The sequence below is a fragment of the Sus scrofa genome, chromosome 8, assembly GCF_000003025.6.
Source record: "Sus scrofa isolate TJ Tabasco breed Duroc chromosome 8, Sscrofa11.1, whole genome shotgun sequence".
Classification (NCBI taxonomy): Eukaryota; Metazoa; Chordata; class Mammalia; order Artiodactyla; family Suidae; genus Sus; species Sus scrofa.
The window spans coordinates 39,968,241-39,986,707 of NC_010450.4; the positions used below are offsets into that span (position 1 = coordinate 39,968,241).

General features: G+C 40.1%; 1 protein-coding gene across 2 annotated transcripts in view; it reads right to left on the reverse strand.

Moving 5' to 3' along the window:
- The window catches only part of SCFD2 (sec1 family domain containing 2), a 430,377-nt gene that overhangs the window by 252,713 nt on the left and 159,197 nt on the right, over nucleotides 1–18,467 (reverse strand). For both annotated transcript variants that reach the window (XM_003482381.4, XM_021101212.1), the window contains exon 5: nucleotides 10,234–10,483. In XM_003482381.4, coding sequence (XP_003482429.2) covers nucleotides 10,234–10,483 — 250 coding nt within the window. The remainder of the gene's footprint in view (nucleotides 1–10,233; nucleotides 10,484–18,467) is intronic.

Below are 18,467 nucleotides of genomic sequence, written 5' to 3' on the forward strand. Positions count from 1 at the left end.
AAGAGGTGAGCCAGAGTCTTTTCTGAAATGAATTTTCTGCTAAATCCTGAAGTCCTCTTTCAGCTGAGGGAGCAGATTCTGCAATCATGGCTTTGCACACTGTCACCTACCGTAATAAGCTAAAGTTTTCATTCAAGTGTGGGTAATGCAAAGGCTAGAAATGAACGCATAGAATCCTTCTTCTAGTTATCACAGCAACATTTTTGTCTTTTCGAGAGAAAGATTTTTGAAGTCTTAAAAACTGTTTTTCAACTGAAATAGTACCCTTAGGAGCAGAAATCTGCAGAAAGGCATATTCTGAAATTTGATGAATTGCTGAGGGAAAGCTGTGAGAGGAGGAAAGAATGCAGAGGTGATAGAGTAAAGGAAGCATAAGAGGAGAAACTGCACCTCGTCTTTCACCATTCTCTGTTGAGAAGTAGAACATATTTTACCAAGACGACTGACTTTCCATAAGGCTGGGAAAAGTACTTGACCAATGATGAAAAATGCTTTGTTTGAAAGACATACCCTCACCAACATAATAAACAAAATGTCTCGGCCTTGTGCTGATGGAAATGAAAGTGTTCATAATAAAGTGGCAGCCACGAATAGCAATAATAACTTTAGATGGTCTACGTTTAACTGAACTTTTTCAAAAGAGGAAAGCTGTCATAAGTAAATCATTTCAAATATATTTTTACTCTTGGGTATAGAATGTGGCTTTTTTTTTTTTCACTAAGGTAAGGGCATATATATGCTTTCCAAAGGAAAGTACACTTGAAAGTACCATAACTAGCCTTCCACAACCCACTGAAGACCAACTCTCAGCTCCTTCCTCATTTGAAGTCCTCCGTTAGCTTTTTCTTAGACGATGCAGGTGGATGCCACCTGAGAGCTCACTACACTATCCCCACCTTCAGTGTCCCTAAGAACAGTGTTTCCAAACGGGACCTGCCTTTCCCCATTTATACGTGGATGATCTCACACATGCTTAGAGGTGGTTGATCTTAAACAGGGCAATAAACAAGTGAGGAGGAACAAAGGAGAAAAAACGTAGGAAATAAGATCTCTTAGGATCAAAACTTTAACAGGAATCCTTCCATTATTTTACGCCAAGGTTTTGGGAATTGCATAGCAAGGAAGCATGACTATAGATCTAGTTAGAAAAATACCACCTTCCCAGGATTCGAGGAGGACTTGGGCACCATGCCTTCCACAAAGCTGACTTTTCACATTGCAATATTTTTAATAGAGTTGTAAAATGTCTTAGTAAAATTCCTACCAATGTTTACGTCCCAGTGTCAGTTCTCTGTTCTAGGAAGATCTTCTCTTGGGGCTGAGTCAGACTTTCTGGCTGGCTTTATTTTCCTGAGATGCCTTCCTAATATTAAACCCCAAATTGCTTCCCAGCATTTTCATCCAACAGAGTTCTCTGAAAATCTACTTCCACTTAGATGGTATCATAATTTACAGAACCTATTTGGAAGGAAAACCTATGCTACTTTACTGGTAAACTTATGCCAGATTAAAATGTAAATAGATGTGGTTTTTTTTTCCTTTTAGTTAAAAAAAGCCAAAAAAGGAGATCACTATGTCCTTTGCTTTCTCTCTTTTTTCTCCTTTTTCTTTTCTTTCTTTCCTCTTTATTTTTTGGCTTTTTTTTTTTTAGCTTTTTAGGGCTCCACCTGCAGATTAGGTAAGTTCCAGGCTAGGGTCAAATCAGAGGTGTAGCTGCCAGCCTACGCCACAGCCACAGCAATGCCAGATCTAAGCTGCATCTGCGACCTATACCACAGCTCATGGCAATGCCAAGTCCTTAACTCACTGAGCAAGGCCTGGGATCAAACCCATGTCCTCATGGATACTAGTTAGGATTATTACCACCAAGCCAGAAAGGGAACTCCCTTTCCTTTGCTTTCTGACAGAACTGTAGTGTATCATTTCATCTGCCTAGAGATCGTTCAGATTTTTTGTATGTTCAAGAGTTAGAGACTCAAAAGCTTTTCTCTGTAATCAAAAACCTGAGGCTGTTTTACTATTAAAGACTGCAACCTTTGGAGTCCTGTCATAGCTCAGTGGTCAATGAACACGACTAGCATCCATGAGGACGTGGGTTTGATCCCTGGCTTCGCTCAGTGGGTTAAGGATCTGGCATTGTCGGGAGCTGTGGTGTAGATCACAGACGAGGCTTGGATCTTGTGTTGCTGTGGCTGTGGTGTAGGCCGGCAACTACAGCTCTGATTGGACCTCTAGCCTGGGAACTTCCATATGCTATGGGTGTGGCCCTAAAAAGACAAAAAAAAAAAAAAAAAAGATTGCAACCTTTAAGGTTACAGGCTGATTTCTGCCCTTCAGAAGATCTTTTCAACTCATGTAATGTTTTAGAATATGAGCCAACTTCTTAAACTTGGTTAATTTAGAATATAAAACCCCCTCAGAGATTCCTGGTTTCTTGAAAGATTGACAATACTAGACTCATGCTCTCCTGGAAACAATGAGAGGATCTCCAGTTTGATACAGCCTCCACCACTCCCTATTGCCCCCTTTATTAAGACTGAATATCCTTTGCTAATTATCATTGCGCTTTCACAGTTGTTTTTCCAAAACCTAACCTACATTACTTATTTATACCACTTGCTGATCCTTGTAAGCATTTGAGTTTGAGACTCCTATTGTAACTCATGATTGCTAACATTTTTAAAGTGTGGGGATACCATATAATTATGCTTTTGGTAGCTGTTAACTGAAAGATAACAAGGAAAAAAATTCTATAACCTCAGCCATATCTTTAAATGAACTTCTATTTCATGAGTCACAATGACATCTACAAACACCTGTATATTTACATGTGGATACTAATGCTTTGTTTATAGATGATGCATAAAGCACACATGGAGGAAGTGAACCTTTCGTGCTAACTCCTATATTTTCCCAAGGATCCATGAGCTAAAGGTTGGGAATCACTGGTCTAGTTAAAAAAATTCTAGACTGGGAATTAGGAAACACTGTGTCCAGTCCCATCTTTGCATTGAATGGGCTCTTGGCTGATGATTTGAGGCAAGTTAGTCAATCTTCAGGGGCCTTGACTTTCTTACGTGCAAAGAGAATAGACTGGATAATTGTTCAGAAACTTTCATCCATAAAACATACTAACATATACCTTATGAGTCCTAACACCTATTATAAAAACCCAGGAAACTCTAGGACTTTCCTAAAGTACCTGGGTTTTACCTAAAAACAAAAGATTTACTAGGGAGGGAACTGCCATGGAAAAAATGGAAACACAGCGAAAACTGCAATTTCACTACTTCCAAATTTAACTATACTTTTACGGTCTTTGTCTCAAACCATGTCTGAAAAACCAGTATTATATTTATGAATAAACTGTCTCAAAGAGAACTCAGAATTATATTTCACCTGAGCTCAGATATTTGTGGTGTATTTTTAGATACATAAGTTTAGGACTCAAACTTACATATTCTTTTCAGATCAAAGGAGATATTGTACATGAAAGCGCTTTGAACACTATAGTATTATTTAGCACTATCTGATAGTATAATGCTGTTATTACCTGATATTTCCCCAATCCTTGTCTATATAGGATGGTATTTGGCCAGACACGATAGGTACAGTAATTTGAAATTCTTTGTTCATAGATGTCTTCCAATACCAAGTCATCAAAGCATTAAAATTCACACATTTTGGATGTGTCATTATATTTAGTGTAACATTATGCTGATTTGCAGTATTTTCTGTGTCAGTATTGTCTTTAAAATGCTGTAAGCTCTTTGAAGAGAGATATGGCCTGATGATGATAATGGTCATGACTACAACAATAAAATAATAATGATGATAAAATAATGATGATGACATAGATAACATGCTGACAACATATAAGGTACAAGGATTTTTGCCAAGCCCTTCAATCAACTCTTTTATCTCATGAATTTGGTACTACTACTATGTCTATTTCATTTGTGAGGAAACGAGAATCAGTGAGGTTAAATGACTCATTCAAGGACACACAACTACTAAGGTCCAGAGTCTGAACTAGAACCCAGATCCACCTGACTCCAAATCCTGTGCTCAGAGCCTTATACTGCACTACCACTGCCCGCAGGTTAATAAGCTTAGAGGGCTTAGAATGATGCTAGGGATATGGATAGGTCCAACAAATACTGGTTAAGTTTAAAATTTTTATAAGTCCAGTGATACTAGTGTACAGTAGCATGTTATATTAGTTTATATTGTAAAAAAACAGACAGACACTATAACTGTAAAATTAAAGCACCCTGGGCATCACTCCGCCTCACAGTAAATTATATTGCCTTAGAATTTCCTCTGCTAGGGAAGCCTATAATTATAACTGCATCCAATTCAAGTTTCAGGGAGTTCCTATTGTGGCTCAGCAGTAACAAACCCAACTAGTAGTATCCATGGGATGCAGATTCAATCCCTGGCCTTGCTCAGTGGGTTAAGGATCTGGTGTTGCCATGAGCTGTGGTATAGGTCACAGACCTGGGTTGGATCCAGGGTTGCTGTGGCCATGGTGTAGGCCAGCAGCAATAGCTCCGATTCACCCGTAGCCCAGGAACTTCCATATGCCATGGGTGCAGCCCTAAAAAGAAAAAAAAAAAAATTCAGTTTCTTTCATAGTGCCCATTCTCACCTTCTTTCTTCTAACAGAACCCTGACCTTGTCTATGACAAATATATACCCAGTCAAAAATGCTCATCAGATTCTCTGGTAGCCAGAGGTAGTCATGAAATCCAGGCTAGGCAGTGATGCAAGTCTTCTGGATGGGACTTCCAGGAAGCTTTGGTTTTCTCGATATAAAAATGGAAGATTCCACTAGTAAATAAATGCCTTTTACTTTCATCCTTCTTTCCTCCTTGCCTGAGGCATGGACACCACACATGGAAGAGGAGTGTGTGCCTCAGGACCATGATGACGAAACTACACCTACAGGAAAAAGGAAGGAAGGAAGAGGCCAGGAAAAGTGTGAGCTCTGCTGCCTGTCTCTGGACTTCATGCTGAGAGAAAGAATAAAGCCCTGTTTATTTTTATTATTTAAGCTAATCTGATACATTTTCCATTACATATATCCAAGTACAATTTTTTGTACAATAAGACAGTAATTAATAACCCTAAATTATCAATAGGAAGTAAAATAAAATGAATAAATGTAAATTACAGTCACCATGGTATCATTATGTCTCTCTCTTGAACCACATTATTTTTATTTTTATTTTTGCTTTTTTTTCTCAGGGCCGTGCCTACGGCATATGGAGGTTCCTGGCTAGGGGTCGAATCAGAGCTACAGGTGCCGGCCTACACCACAGCCACAGCAACTTGGGATCCGAGCCACATCTGCAACCTACACCACTGCTCACAGCAATGCCGGATCCTTAACCTACTGAGCAAGGCCAGGGATCGAACCCGCAACCTCATGCATGGTTCCTGCTCAGATTCATTTCTGCTGCACCACGACGGGAACTCCTGAACCAGAGTATTTTTAGATATTTTGAATTTTTCATTCCCCAACATTACATTAAACCTAATTAAATCGAGCCCCCAACTGACCTGCTGTTTTTTAAAGATACTATAAATATTCAGAGAAATAAATTAATGAGTAATATAGAGTTGTTTACCAAAGAGACATTTTTCCAAAATGGTTTTTGGTGTCAAAAAAACCATCTGCAAGTTTTGTTGTCCTTGTTTCCTAATTCCAAATTTCTAACCAACATATCTTGGAGCTCGGATTTGCCCTTAATGGTTTACAGGTGTTCCAAGCTGCTGCTTCACTTCAGTTCACAGGTCAACTAGGTAGGGGCTGAAGTGACCAGAGTCCCTGCCACTGGTGGCCTCTGACCCCACATCAGTCCTGTCCATGTACCTCAGTAGACTATGCAAACATTCTTATTGTCTATGTGCACCCCAATGTGAAAAAGGTTGGAAAGCACTGCCCTATAGGATAGATGCCATCAAAATAATAATAGCAATGGAAAACAATTGCCTGTTACAATATCACATGGATCAAAAATTAGCTCACACACATAACATCATTTTATTATCAGCAAAATCGTGAGTGGTCCACAGGGTACTTAGGTACATTATCAAGATTCAAAGATGGTGACTGGCCCACTAACACAGTGCTATGAAATGACAGAGCCAGGACTTTGGACTCAAGGACGTGTGCTCTAAGCCTTTGATTTTCTCATAGACCTCCCTGTACGATGACCGTCCAAGTTTGCACAGATCTTTAAAATTAGTGTTTTGATTACATTCTCTGAAGAAAGTTCAAATGGTTTTCCTATGTTTTCTCTTGTGACTGCCATGCAAACGCTAACATATACAGAAACTGATACTCTCTTTGAACTTAGCAAGACCCAGAAAGCACGACACTAAATGACACATTTAGGCCATACCAATGTTCTTTAACGGCTCCCATCCCTGACACCCCAAGAGCCAACCCTTGTTATTTTGTGTGAGTAGAAAAGAGAGTTTTTGCCCACCACTCTCCCCCAAAGTATCTATTAAAAAGAAAATAATATGCTGCCATTGATCATGCTTAAGTTTTGTTTTGTGTGCCACTCGCAATTTCTCAGGGCTCTTTCCAAAAAAAGGAGGAATACAGAGAAAGCAAAGAAATTGTCAAAAGTAAATTACATATTTAACATATAAAAGGAAATATGAATTTTAAACACAGGGCAACTATTGTCAAGAGATATTATTGAAATAAAAAGAAATTCAGTTGGCTACTTCTGTTTTAGAAAGCTAGACAATCAATAGATTTCAATGACTAGAAATATTTTAATTTTTTTATAGCAATGCAGAAACAAAGAGGATACATGCACCAGAACAGACGGTAGAAGAAAACGTCTGTAAGTAATTATAATAGATTCAAAAGCACAAGTAAATCAACATTATTAACCAAATATTAATTCACTGTTCAGAAAATGAGCATGTATGGCATAAAACAATAAGTATAAGCAAGCACAAGTTATAGAATATAATAAATGCAATAGTTATGGAAGTGAATTTATGGCCAGTTTAGAATCTGATTCAAATCCTGGTTCTATCTCTTAGCAGTTGGGTGATACTTAAATTTTTAGTACCAAAAAGGACTGCTTGCTTGATCCTATCAACAGTTGAGATTAGATAAATTAGAGCATTATATAAAAAGTATAATCTTACATTAATTGCTTGTTTTTAATAATACTTTGTAACTAAATCTCATCAACCACAAAGTGTGCACCAGACATAAAATAATTTCTGCCACCGAGTAACAAGTAAGCCAAAACTATATAAACTGGAATAACAGAAATGTAACACTGTGGGTGAATTCATGGTAAAAGCTAAACTAACCTAGTTCCACAATAGCCTAAGCACATTTGGAAGAGAATTCAATTCTTCCAGTACATACTCGGGGGCGAGGGGGGTCCCCAACTTTCTCTACAAGGTTGAGTCACCTCTGCCTCAACACTTCCCTATTACTTATCCTGACACATAGATTAAACATTCTCATCAGGAGCTGACTATAAACATAAAGCCTACTTCTCAGGACACGTGACTTTTCAACATATTTAATAAGAGGCACACCTCTTCTGGCCAAGGAAGTCTATTCTGGAAATCAGGTCCTTTTGGTATCCACAGAGGATGATCACTGCATGTACATTCCACTGGCAAATTCACCTGCATCAAGTTTAAGCAGCACATGTCTTACTGACCATGACAGTTTAAACTGTACGTCCAAAGTTAATCTTGGGAATGTACGCTTAGTATTATAAAATGTCTCCAACATTTATAAATATACCAAGGAGTCCCTGCTGTGGTGCATAGGGTTAAGAATTCGACTGCAAGAGTTCCCATCGTGGCGCAGTGGTTAATGAATCTGACTAGGAACCATGAGGTTGTGGGTTCGGTCCCTGCCCTTGCTCAGTGGGTTGACGATCCGGCGTTGCCACAAGCTGTGGTGTAGGTGCAGACATTGCTCAGATCTTGCATTGCTGTGGCTCTGGCGTAAGCCGGCGGCTACAGTTCCAATTCAACCCTTAGCCTGGGAACCTCCATATGCCGTGGGAGAGGCCCAAGAAATAGCAAAAAGACAAAAAAAAAAAAAAAAAAAAAAAAAAGGGAATTCGACTGCAGAAGCTTGGGTCACTGCAGAGGCATGGGTTCAATCCCAGCCTGGCACAGTAGGTTAAATGATTTGGCATTGTTGTAGCTGTGGTACAGGTTGTAGCTGCAGCTCAGATGCAGTCCCTGGCCTGGGAACTTCCAAATGCTGTGGGTGTAGCCATAAACAATTCAAAAATTTTAAAAAGTAGTTATATACTGAAATTTCCACAAAGTCTTATTTTTTTAACCTTCAACTGCTAACCTTACAAACTTTCCTAATGTAAACATGCATGTACAGAAGTGTTTTTAAACATGAAATCATACTTGAAGGCAAGAAAATGCAATATCCTGAGCAATCAAAAACAGGAAACTAATAAAGAAAGAAATGCTGGGTCAATAAATACCTTGAGCGAATATCAAACAAATACTCTGCATGACGTCAATTCCCAAAATAATACAGCAACACACTAATGCTGCAGAAAAACTACCCAAACCGCCTCGCTAAAACACATCATCTTTGTTGTCAGTTTCTGGACGTATGCATGTTAAGAATAACTTCCAATTCTACTCTCCTAGCATTCAAATCCACTTTGAATCAGCTCACTGTTCTAAGCATTGTATAAACCATATTAAGCCTTTCTAAGTCAATATTCATTTATAGTCAAACGAACACATGGCATCACAAGCAGCGCTGGACCTAAATGAAATGGGAACAACTCCCACAGGTTTTCCTTATGTAGACTTTAAGTTGGCAAACAGGTTCTATATGGAGCAGGGAAGGCCTTCATTTCTGTGGAAACTTCATTTGGTTTCCATGTTGTCAGGGTTTTATTTGCCATAACTAGACACAGGGAGGGTCAGCCGTGGGCACGAAGGGAAGTACACACGCACAAATGCACGGGACGCTCAGGTTGACAGCGACACATCCTGCTTCTGAGAGAGCTGGAAGCTCCGCCAGGGAGGCACAGCAGGGGACAGGAGGAAAAGTCGGCTGATGTATAATCTGCCTCAGTTGAGCCTTCCTGAATGGAGAGGTCTACACACACCCCCACACACATTCGGTGTCACATGAATGAAAGGAAACTTGGTATGTTTTTAAAGCATTTAAGTTTTATATGTGAGTTTTAATAACTTCTCACTCTCAAACAGACCCAGGCTTAATCCATACTCCTGGCAATAAGCTTTACACAAAATGTAGGTGCTATTGAATTAGACATGAAATAACACAAATGAATATCTCCACGAGTTATATCACAGTTCTTAAAAGAAGCAAAATTTATTAGATTTTAGTTTCTTTTTCTTTTTTCTTTTTTTTTTTTTTTTTTTTTTTTAGGGTCACACCTGCGGCATATGGAAGTTGCCAGGCTAGGGGTCGAATCAGAGTTGCAGCTGCTGGCCTACACCACAGCCACAGCAATGCCAGATCCGAACTGCATCTGCGACCTACACCACAGCTCACGGCAGCGCCGAATCCTTAACCCACTGAGCGAGGCCGGGGATCAAACCCTCATCCTCATGGATCCTAGTCAGGTTTGTTACCACTGAGCCACAAATGGAACTCCCAGATTTTATGATATTTAATTATATATTTCCCCAAAATCAGCATAGCCAACTCCTGGGATGTTTGGGTATTTTGGATACTACCAATTAACTCAGTTTCAAAATGACATATGAGAAATCAAAATATAAAACTATTCTTGAAAACGGCGATTTTCATCCTATAAGGTTGTAAAACATCTTAGGGAAACAGTTGGGCTTTTTCAAGTCTGAAATGACAATCTTAAAGAGACGATGTCAAGAGAAATCCTTTGAAGAAGATGCATGGCATTTTATTTTTCCTTAAAGATATTATACCTTGTGATTATTTTGCTATTCGAACCAGGCTTTGGCTCTAAGAATATGAACTCTGACGAGCAACTAGAAGGCCATTTCACCACCACAAGTGGACAAAAAATAAACTGGAATAAAAACCTCTAATCTTAAAGAGTGGCTGGCATTCATCGGGCCTCATGAAGTTCGAAACAACGCCCATAAGAAAGACGGCTACACCCTCTTCTCGAAACGCCTTTATTTTTAAACCTGTTTCTGCATCAGTGGCGTTTATGCCCTCAATTTTTGTTAAACACTCACCTGTGATTTTTTGCAGCAAAGGTGACAACTCAGACTCCTCACAAAAGACCTGAGCCAACGCTTTCTTCACTTTCTCTTCAGCTTCACCCAGGTCTTTGTCCACTGAAAGCTCTCCACTGACAGAATAAATATATACCAGGAGGACCAGCAACTCTCCGGGGCTGTAGTCATCGCTGGTCCTCTGGTTTGAAGGCTTAATCATGGGCATCAGCTGATTTAACACAACGGACATTGTCGACTCCCCAATGCTCTGAAATAAAATCGAGAAAAAGGCAATATGTCAATCTTGTACAGAGATGTAATTTATGTACCACATCAGCCCACAGACAGCTTGCAAACAAGTCTATGATGTTCACTGACTGGACTGCTTTTTGTTTGCTTGTCTTGTGCTAGAGAGAATACTGCAGGAAATTTGGCATTAGATTTGGTTTTTTGATAGATCTAGTTCATTAAAAAGTCTGGTCAGGTTGTAGATCCTTTTATCTTACATATTGCATAAAGAAATAAGAGCCCGTGTGTTTTAAAAATAAAAGTGTACATTCTTTAGGTACTAGATAGTTTACATAAAAATAATATATTTGTAAGATAATACGATTAAAAATAAAAACCTGGCAGCAACTATATACACAAGTGAGTGCTGATGCTCCTTCAGAGGTGTTCATTGAGCACCTACTATGTTCCAGGTACTACTCTGAGTCTGGGGAAAACAGCAGTGAGCAGAGCAAATCTCCTGCTCTCACAGAGCTAACATTCTAGTTAGTGAAAACAGACAATTAGAAAGCTAAGGAAGTAAAATACATAGTATATTAAATGTTGGTAAGAACTATGGAGCAAAATCAAGCAGGAATGGAAGATGGGACTTTAGGGTCTGTGTATGTTTACGTAGGTAAGTCTGCATATTTTAAGAGGAAAGGCCATGTTAAAAAGGGAGTATTGGAATAAATATAGACCTAGAGAAACTACCCCTCAGCCCTGCCAAATTAGGTGGATGGCAAGCAGCTGACTGTGATTCTGTATTGGGATGGCTCCCCAAAACGGGTTTTTCCAGTCAAGTCATTTCCACACCTGGGAAAATCTGGACCCATCATCTCAAGGTTAAGGTTCACAATTATATTTTCTGGTACACGAGGAACAGCTGTTACCACTTATTTCCACTAAAAATCTTGGATGCTCACAATGTACCAAACAAAAATAACATGGTAAGTCTTTGGAATGAATAAAGTGCAAATGAGAAAGCGCAGAATGGAGATTTTCTGTTCCTCGGTGACAAGACATGATTTACCAAGAATAAACTACACCCACTTCTCAAAGGAGGTGGCTGAAAGGTTTGAAGTCATCCTAGGACTATCCTATAGCCTCAGGAGTCTCATCGAGGAACTCTCAAGGGTTTGCTCTTTACTTTACAAGCCACCAGACGCAATTTAAAAGAAAGGAGCTGTGCGGCTGGAAAACTGGAGCTTTTGGTTTTTACTTTTTACCCTATCAGCACCTCCTTAGATGACATTAAGCAGGTTCATTCATTGCTTCATATCCCATTGCTACAAAGCAGGTGGATACATCAAGTATCTGCCTATAGGAGCCCTGGGATTCTCTCCCCACAGCAAAGAGGTTTTTTTTTTTTTTGTCGTTTTTTGTTTTTTTTTTTTTAAGATAGATCAGTGAAACAGGGCAGGGTAATCATCACAATCATTTGAAAAGATTCACTCACTAACATCTGGCCAGCAGAGCATCATTTTCAAGTTGTTGATCTAAGATAAGTCACTGGGGAACAAAATCCCTCCTCAGTGACACCGCAGCAGACTTCCGCTGGCTAGGTGATACGTGGGCACAGTAATTTCTAAAATTACACTTTAATCTGCTTAATGCATCCCAAGAAGTTAATAACCAATCTGACTACAAAGCCAAGAACACTGAGCGGTCTTAAAGAGGCATTAGATGTGGTGGAAATAAAGAGATTCCGTTTCAGAAAGCTGGATTCCAATTCTGACCATTCCACTAACTAGATCTCTCTGGATCTGAGTAAACTTCTTAGGATGTTTTCATCTCTAAAATGACATGATCTGACTAAAGGATGACTGAGTTCTTAAGTCATATTTATGCTAAGATCTTCATTTTCACTTTCTTCTCCCCCTTCACCTTTTAAAAAACATTACCATTGGTGGCATTGGAAGTAGTAAGTAGTGAATCATGTTCTCCCTGTTGGCTACAGAACAAAATATAAATACTCACAAAAAAAAAGCTTGACTATAGAAACAAATGTAAATGCAGAAATGTAGATATGTGTGTAACGTGTCCTGATATATGTTCACCTATTTCCTAACTCTGCCCACTAAGAAGATCTAGTAATGACACCCCAGTAGCAGTGAGCACCCCAGTGGCCAGATCTTAGTTTCTAATATCATTCTCTAATAATAGGAACCAGAAATCCTTAGACAAATGCCAGATTCTAGGGACAGAGCAGGGAAAATACAAGAAGAATCTTGAATGTGTTATAGTGCCAGAAAGGAAGTTCTTAAAAACCAAATGAATGGGGGTGCATCAAAAGCACACAAGAGGGAGTTCCCATTGCGGCGCAGTGGAAACGAATCCTACCAGTACTCATGAGGATGCGAGTTCGATCCCTGGCCTTGCTAAGTGGGCTAAGGATCCAGTGTTGCTGTGAGCTGTGGTATAGAATTGCAAACGCGGCTCAGATCTGGTCTTGCTGTGGTGTAGGCCAGCAGTTGTAGCTCCGATTCAACCCCTAGCCTGCGAACTTCCATATGCTGTGGATGCAGTGCTAAAAAAAGCAAAAAAAAAAAAAAAAGTACAAAAGAGACAACTGGAAGACCTTCCAGGAGCCCCATCTGGAACAATTTGAGCATGAGAATAATTAAAGTAGCAATGGATTATAACGCAGAGGATAAAATAAATATGTTCCACTCCATACTGATACAAATAAGTAATTGCATTAATAAATGTAGAAGGCGAGCCAAATCTTCCATAATAGAAGAATTCCTAGTAACTCATGTACGTACCTCCCCTCCCTGAGATAAAATTTAATCGCCCCGTCTCTAAAGTGTGGGCTGGAATTCCCGTCATGGCTCAGCAGAAACGAATCTGACTAGGAACCATGAGGTTGCGGGTTTGATCCCTGGCCTCGCTCAGTGGCTGAAGGATTCGGCACTGCCGTGAGCTGTGGTGTAGGTCACAGATGCGGCCTGGATCCAGTGTTGCTGTGGCTCTGGCGTAGGCTGGCAGCTGTAGCTCTGATTCAACGCCTGGCCTGGGAACCTCCATGCGCCAAGGGTGCAGCCCTGAAAAAAAGCAAAAAAATAAATAAGTGTGGGCTACACAGAATTACTCACTTCTAAAAAATTATGTATAGAAAGGAGGAGGAGGAATGGTTTTATCTTAGAAGATAGCGGTTAACATCACGGGGATAAGTCAGATGGAAATCATGTCCCTAAGATGATATAATTAGAATGGCACTTCACTGCTGCAGTATTCTCCCAAACCCGTAACCCCCTGTCAAAAATATCAGCCAGATCCTAACTGAAGAACATTCTACAAAATGCCTGACCAGTACACCCTCAAAATTGTTAAGGTCATGAAAAATAATGAAAGAATGAAAAACTATCACACACCAGAAGAGACTAAGGACACATAAGGAAGGAACATAATCTGATATCCTGGAAGGGATCCAGGAAGAGACAAAGGACCTGAGAGGAAAAACTAGTGAAATCTGACTCAAGTCTAGAGTTTATTAACTGATAGTAATGTACCAATGTTGGCTTCTTAGTTCTGACAAATGATTGAGGAGAGACAATAGCATTTTTTTTTTTTTTTTTTTTTTTTTTTTTTGCCCATGCCTGCAGCATGTAGAAGTTTCCAGGCCAGGGATCAAACCCAGGTCACTGGAGTGACAATACCAGATCTTTAACCCACTGCACCACAAGGGAACTCCAATAGTGTAGGATTTTAATGATAAAGTGAAGGGGATAGAAAAATTCTCTGTATAATCTTGTCAATTTTTCTATAAATTTAAAATGATTCTAAAGTAAAATATTTAATGGAAAGGGAAGAGAAAGGGTAGGGGAGTGGATGAAAGAGGACGAAGGGAAGATAGTGAGACAAAGACAGGTGCATTTTGATCTCCTTTCTGTCCAGACTGAAAATTCCAGGAAAAATGATTTCAGCTAGGTATGAGGAAGAATTCCTACCCCCAGAGCCAAGAGAAGAGAATGACTCAGAAAGCAACGAACTTCCCGTCAAAGCAAAGGGAGGCAGGTGATCTGGAAAGGATGAAGCAGAGGGAATCCCATGCCACCTTGGCTTGGAAAGGGAACTAGACCTTCCTAGTGCTGTCCATTAAAGCACAGCTCCAGGCTTGAGGCAGCTCTGTTTTCTGATCTTCTCTGCTCTTAGAATAAAACCTCAACAAGAAGGAATGAAAACATCAGTGACTTCCTAGGTTGAAACCTTTTCAAAGGTTAAAAAAAAAAATCTGAGGATTAATAACAAGGAGATAGAAATAAGATTACGTAAGATTTCTGGGTTTGAATTCTGGCTGTACCACTTCTAGCTGTGTGACCTTAGGTAAGTAATTTAACTTCTCCCAGTCTCAACTCCCTCATCTATAAAATGGAAATAATGCCGCAAATGCCTGACTATCCAGCAATCTCAAGCCATAGGCATTTTCATTGCATTATGACAATTGCTTAAACGTCTTTGTGGTATAAAATAAGGTAACCCACAAGGGGACAGGCTTTGTAAGGACTCCATCAGAAAGGGAGGCTCTCTTTCCTGAGGGCTAATTTTAAGGAAAGCGCTTTCCCTTACATTTGAGGATATGCAATAATAGCTTTTGCTTCATAAGGTTATTCTAAAGATTTAGTAATAGAAGCAAATCACACAGCACAGAGCCTGGCACATAGTCGCTGGTAACTATGAACTACTACTGCCACTATTACTACTGCCTACTACCCTGCAGACGCCATTCTCATCCAGCAGAAGTGATTAAGATGCTTGGTAAGGGAATGAAATACCTTCTAGGAATAAGAAGCTAGGAGTCTCAAAGGAGAGGGGGGAACAGCCTACAAATGCTGGATGTGAAACCACATCTTGGAACTTAACTGAAAAGCCAGTCAAAGGTTAAAGGCAATATAAACATTATTAAACACTGCCATTAAAAAAGCACACAGAGTAAACCACAGCCAATGGGGGAAAAAATGGTTTCTTTACAAAGTACCAGGGATTAAATTTCTCATTCATTTTGATATAAATGGGCTTACTCGTAGGAGGTGGAAGACTGGAGCTGTGTCTGGAATGACAAAAACTTTTATTTATTTATTTTCTTAATTCTGCAGACTGGGGCTTCTGTTATTTTTGAATGAGTCCCCAGTAACTTCATACAAAAGGCCCTCTGTAAAATGTGTGTTGTCTTTAGAAAAGCCAGTTCTGGGGCTGAATTAAAACACCTCTGCAAAATCAGGGTCAGTCTCTGTGCCGGCAACCTCTGCAGGCATGAGGTGCAAAGGGGCCACACTCTGCGGGGCTGCAGAGGTGGCTGGGCTGGCTCTGCACCTGCTCTTCTGGGGTGTGAGCCTACGGACTAAAGTGCTGCTCTGCAGGGGATCCATGTCTGCAATTCCTCCAAGCTCTGCTCATTCGGGGGCTACAGGACCAACGGGTGCTGCCAGAGGAGGACCTAAGGGAGTGCCTAAGACCCCTCTGCCCCCAACTATCACCTGTATTAAAGGCCTTGGCCATTCTTACAATAACATTTGCTACGTAAGAGGCTTTAAATTCCCATCATTAAAGCCACTCTGTTTCTTTGGGAAAATGGCTTCTTTATATGCCCAAGGGAAAATGCAACAATGTAACCTGGGGTGATAAGGGTAATTGACTATGGCCCTCATGCATGCATCAACAAATATTTATTGTGTACCTACTATGTGCCAGGCACAGTGCCATACTCTGAGTATACAAAGAACAAAACAAGACATAAGATTCAAGGAGCTTACTGGAGAGCGGGGATAGGATGAAACAAGATGCAGAAAATAAATCCTTTAGTAGAGGTATTCATTCACTTTGGAGACATGGCAGAGGAACAATGAAATTCTCAAAGAGCTGGTACCTCAACTGAGTCTTAAACTATCAACATCTAATATCAGAGAAGAGTAAAGCTCTGAAAAATGAGCAGTGGGGTGGGATCCTTCATTCATTCCTTCAACAAATATTTAATGTGCCCTTACTAAGTGTGTGGGTAGGCAGAAAAATGCCTTCCCCTCCCCTCCCCCAAAGGGACCCACTTAATGTCCCCAGAACCATAAATATGTTACATTATACAACAAAGGCGAGTCTGCAGATGTGGTTATGGTTACAGAATTTGAGATGGGGAGATTATCCTGCATTATCTGGATGGGCCCAATCTAATAACATGGGTTCTTAAAGTAGAGGGCCTTTCCTGTCTGTGGCCACAGAAAGATGCAATGGATGCAGGGGGCCTCTAGAAGCTGGAAAAGGCAAGGAAACAGATGCTCCCTCCAACCTTCTGAAAGGAAGAAAATGCTGCATCACTTTGATTTCAGTCCAGTGAGACCAGTGTTGGACTTCTGACCTATGCAATTATAACACAGTACATTTCTGTTGTTTTAAGTCAATAAGTTCGTGATAATTTGCTGTAACAGCAACAGGGAATTAATACAAGTGGCTTGTGCGAAATGGGGCATGAAAAGCTCTGCATCAGGCCCTTGGCCTAGTCAGAGAAGCTGGTACAAAGTTGGGCTCCATAAATACTCGCCCGACTAACCAAACAAGCAAGAGCAAGCATGAATAGGTCCCTGCGTGGTACCTATTCCATCTGCGCCACTAGGGATCCAGTCAGTGCCTTCAGGGACATCATGAAAAAGGATGGCATAGAGACACACCAAATCTAAAGTTTCCTATTTAACAATTTGCTCCCTAATCTGCTACTTATATTTGCCTAGAATTGATCCCAAACTGTGCAATTACATAAGCTACCATTCATCAGGCCCAGGAGAATCATATAGGACAGTGGTTTTCAAAGTGTAAGACACAGACCTAAGATCCCAGAGACTCTTTCAAGAGGTCCACAAGGTCAAATTTATTTTTACAAAAAGACTAAAGTGTTCTTTGTCTTGGTGACATTTGCACTAATAGTGTAAAAATCATGTTGGGTCAAACTGCAGGTACCTTAACACAGATCAAGGACAGGGGCTCCAAAGTGTGCTAACAGCCATTATATTCTTGAGAACGATGCTATGTACTCAGAGTTGGAATTTTTTAAGAAGCCAGTTTCATGGAAGAAAGCTCTTGATGGGAGTTTCCGTCATGGCTCTGCGGTTAACAAACTCGACTAGTATGCAAGAGGGCAAAGGTTCGATCCCTGGCCTCACTCAGTGGGTTAAGGATCCGACGTTGCTGTGACCTGTGGTGTGGGTCGCAGATGCAGCTTGGATCCTGAGTTGCTGTGGCTGTGACGTAGTCCAGCACTTGTAGCTCTGATTCGACCCCTAGCCTGAAAACCTCCATATGTGCTAGTGTGGCCCTAAAAAAGAGAGAGAGAGAGAGAGAGAGAGAGAGAGAAAGAGAGAGAGAGAAAGAAAAGAGAAAGAAAGAAAGAAAGAAAGGAAGGAAGGAAGGAAGGAAAGAGAGAAAGAGAGAGAAAGGAAGGAAGGAAAGAACGAATGAACGAAAGAAATTAAGAAAGAAAGAAAAAGAAAGAAAGAAAGAAAGATGGAAGGAAAGAAGGAAGGAAGGAAGGAGAAAGAAAGAAAGGAAGGAAGGAAGGAAGGAAGGAAGGAAGGAGAAAGAAAGAAAGAAAGAAAGAAAGAAAGAAAGAAAGAAAGAAAGAAAGAAAGAAAAGAAACAAAGGAAAGCAAGCAAGCTCTTGATGAAGCAGTAAAAATTATTCATCTTACAAAATCTCAACCCTTAAATAAACGTCTTTAACACTCCATGTAACAAAGTAGGAACTATGCATAAGGCACTTCTGCTATATACTAAAGTACAACAGTTATCTTGAAGAAAAGCACTCGTGCAAGTATCTGAGTCGAACTATGTCTCTCAGGCTATACTATTGTTTCTTCCAAAAGTTCAGATAGAGACATTATAATTAAGACCTCAGTATTTGGCAAACATTTTCTCAAAAATGAACAAAGTGAGCCTGTTCCTTCCAGGAAAACAATGGACATATTTACTGCCAATGATAAAATTCTAGCTTTTAAGTA